General features: G+C 47.9%; 1 protein-coding gene across 2 annotated transcripts in view; it reads left to right on the forward strand.

The window, feature by feature from the left end:
* Positions 1–3,476, forward strand: part of AOAH (acyloxyacyl hydrolase) — a 179,296-nt gene that overhangs the window by 155,905 nt on the left and 19,915 nt on the right. For both annotated transcript variants that reach the window (XM_007446115.1, XM_007446116.1), the window contains 2 exons: positions 2,540–2,598; positions 2,681–2,740. In XM_007446115.1, coding sequence (XP_007446177.1) covers positions 2,540–2,598; positions 2,681–2,740 — 119 coding nt within the window. The remainder of the gene's footprint in view (positions 1–2,539; positions 2,599–2,680; positions 2,741–3,476) is intronic.

The raw sequence follows: 3,476 nt of genomic DNA on the forward strand, positions 1-3,476 counted from the left end.
CACACACACACACACACACACACACACACACACACACACACACACACTGATGGTTCCTGGCCACTGTGGGACAGCCCTCTGCCCCTGACCTGGGCATTCATGACCACCTTTCTTCACCAGACTCACTTTCTAACCAGGGATTCACAGACACCACTCTTTGCACGTAGCTACAACATGTAGGTAGGATCAGTCTTTATACCAGGGCTTCTTGATATGGAAGAATACCATTAAAGTAACAAGGATAAAAAGTCATACATAAAAAGAAAGAGCGAATAACTAACTGACAGTTCCAATCAGTGGAGAAAAGCATAAGAGCTGTTTTCCCTCTTGGTCATAAACGCATCACAAGCACTCCCAGCCAGCCTTCCACATGACCAGCCCCAGAGACACCCTGACTTTTAATAGGCAGAAGTACCACAGAGAAGGGAAACCAACCCATTATACCTTTCCCAGTTTTCTTCTAACTACAGCTAATGTGTGCTTATCCTGTCCACAGACCCACCTACTCACCTAAGAGTTTCCCCTCCATCAACCTGGTCCAATTAAAGCCAGTGCCAGAATAGCAAGGACATGAAGGGGGAGGAACAGGGATTGGTCCAGAAGGAGGATATGCCTTGTGGTCTCATCCTAACGTGTTCTGGGACCTCAGCAGTAAGACAGTAGGAAGAGGGGAGTAAGCTGGGATGTAACGAGGCTATGGCTCAGCTTAGCCCCCAAAGGGGAGCCAGCAGATGAGCTTCCAGTATCCAGGGGCAGGATAAACTCCAGTCCCCCTGGATATCAGAGCAGTCCAGTCTTGCAGGTGGGGAGGGAGAGGGTGCAGGAGTGTTATTTACGGTCAGGCATGAGGTGCCACCTCCAGCAGGTTGAAGAGACTTCATCCACTGGGCGGGGAAAAGAGAGAGTCCACCAGGTGAGAGTCAGGGCCAAGCAGGGTGTCAGGGCCCCAGCCAAGCTCCCTAAGGTTTATTACAAGGCCCCCCGTCCCAACAAAGAAACAAGATGGCAGAGGGAAGGCTGCTGCTCAGCAGGGGGCGAGGGCCAAGTCCTCCGGGCAAGTGGAGGATTGAGCGTGGGGAACGCAGGTTGAAGGTGTCAGTCACTGCAGCTGGGCTGGACTGAGACAGGCAGGAACACGTACAGAAAGGAGGTAAATTACAAAAGCACACACCAAAAAAAAAAAAAAAAAAATAGAGGGAAAGCAGCCTCTGTGATGGAAAGCAAGATCTTGGAGAAAGATGGATCATGGAGCTCAGGGCTCCATGTGGAGCCCATAAAATGAAAGTGAAGACAGAAGCCAGTGGCTTGGGATTCATCTAAAATGTGAAAATGCAGACACCTTTGGAGCACAGAGAAGACCCAGCATGTCACTGTGACTTTAATGGTGATAATGAGCCTGCAGTTTTCCAGTCCTGGGATTCACTCACCCACACAGAGAGATAATATATTTTTCCTCTATGACAAGAAAATTGAATCTATCTTTCAGTCTAACTGATCTGAGGTATAAGTGAAAAATAAGACTGTGTTCTATCACCTTCAATCTTTCTCTTCGCTCCGAGATAGGCTCTATTATTTTCCTTTATTTTTTCAAGCATGAGAAGTGTTAATGGATAAGACATCGGTCATTCACCCTTGAGATTTGGGAGAACCTGGATTTTGTGTCTCAGCCACAGCATGAAACTTGAATTGCCTCGGTTCGGGGGTGGGGCGCACAGTACGGTAGAAGGGGCGGTGGTGGGAGGTGAGAAGAGAGAATAAACAACGCCCCCAGATTCTGGGTCTACAGCTGATATTTGGAAAGGCTCTGCATGAACTCACATTTGGCGCTTTACCACTTCATGCATATGCACTTCCTTAACCTGCACCAAAGAAATAGAGCCTATCTACTAATGACGGCTCAAATAAGATAACCACTGGTCCATGAAGGGATAGAACGAACGTGCCAGCCTCCCCCGTCCGATAGCCACACAAGCACTTGTGGAAAACTTCAGTTCACCAAACTGCAGGACAGTGCATGGTCAGAACTTCAGACCCTCCAGAGTCCCGCCAGGTCCTCAGCATGGGATGATCGGGTCAGACCTGAGTGCTTCATAAACACAAAAGGAGGAGGATTTGGTCAACTCCCACCTTCAATGCTCCCTGGACCCCACAGGGACTTGGCGTTTCATACCATTGCCAGGAGAGAGCCACTGCTCTGCCAGGTCCTTTGTTAGTGGTGTTCTGGTCCATACGGTGCCCTGAATCCCTCTACCTGGGGTCCAGATAAGGTCAGGCCCCTCACACCCTGCCCTAGCCCATGCAAAGAGCTCGAGAGAGGAGTAAACTACTTGGGGCCACTCCCCAACCCCAGGTCTGAATTTCTAGGGGGCTCAGAAAGAAGGAAAGCACAGGCATCTTCAAGAGCAACGCTAAATGCATAGCCAGGGCAGGTCCCTGGAAGCGCCAGCCTTCTGCAAGAGAGGCAGGCTCACCCACCAGGGTCCCTAGGTGGCTGCTATATCTGAGTGAATGCAACATGCCAGACCTCTCTCTTTTCCAGGCCAGCTGAACAAGGACGTGACCTACGCGCATTTCTACTCCTTCCTGAGCTGTCTCCAGGTGAGCTCACACTGACTTGTTCCAAAGCTATGTTCCCACAACCAGCACTGTTCTTCTGTAATCAGTGTTTTCCTGCTCTCAGGTCAGCCCCTGCCACGGCTGGATGTCTTCCAATAAGACGCTCCGGACTCTCACTTCAGAGGTAGGGCTGTCGCAGGCCCTTTGATACTGTCTTTGATCATTTTCTCCCTGTGTTTGCTGCAGGGTTTTCACTGGGGATGGGATTTTGGCAGGGTGATGGCCTCCAAACTGGTGAATAAAAGAAACAAACTCCCGGATGCTTGAGGAGTCAGGATAATGCGGGGTGCCTTGTCTCCCTCCTTCTGCCTTGCTGAGTCTGTAGTTCTTGCTGGGTTTCTCGATCACTGTCTCTATGTGTGCCTGTCTCTCTTGTGCACACACATGCGTGTACATGCACAAACACACACATGCCTTTGAAAGCTGGTCCTAGGCATATTTGTAGAGTCAGAGAAGTGATGAAAGTTAGGTGTACGCAGGGCTGGAATTCTCCCAAGGTAGGGGAGGACCAGCTGCCCCAGAGCCTTCCTTTCTTCTCTGAGAAAGTTTCCCACATTTCTTTCACAGATGGTAAATAATTTCTTTGTAAGGAATTTAGTAAACATTTTTTACAAGGGAAACATATTTCAATTTTTTAAAAACCTTAGAAAATGTAAAAAATACAAAAAAAAAAAACAAAAATCACTCAAAATCCCACCACCAAAAATTAATATGCATGTATGTCTTTCCAATATTATTTTCATAGAGTTATTTTGGGGTTTTTGCCTACATAGTATCAGAACACACATATTGTTTTGTGCTTTCTGATGTTCATAATCATTCCTCCACATCATAATTTTTTTTTTTTTTTTTTTTTTGGG

Source organism: Lipotes vexillifer, unplaced genomic scaffold (assembly GCF_000442215.2).
Source record: "Lipotes vexillifer unplaced genomic scaffold, Lipotes_vexillifer_v1.1 scaffold822, whole genome shotgun sequence".
Classification (NCBI taxonomy): Eukaryota; Metazoa; Chordata; class Mammalia; order Artiodactyla; family Lipotidae; genus Lipotes; species Lipotes vexillifer.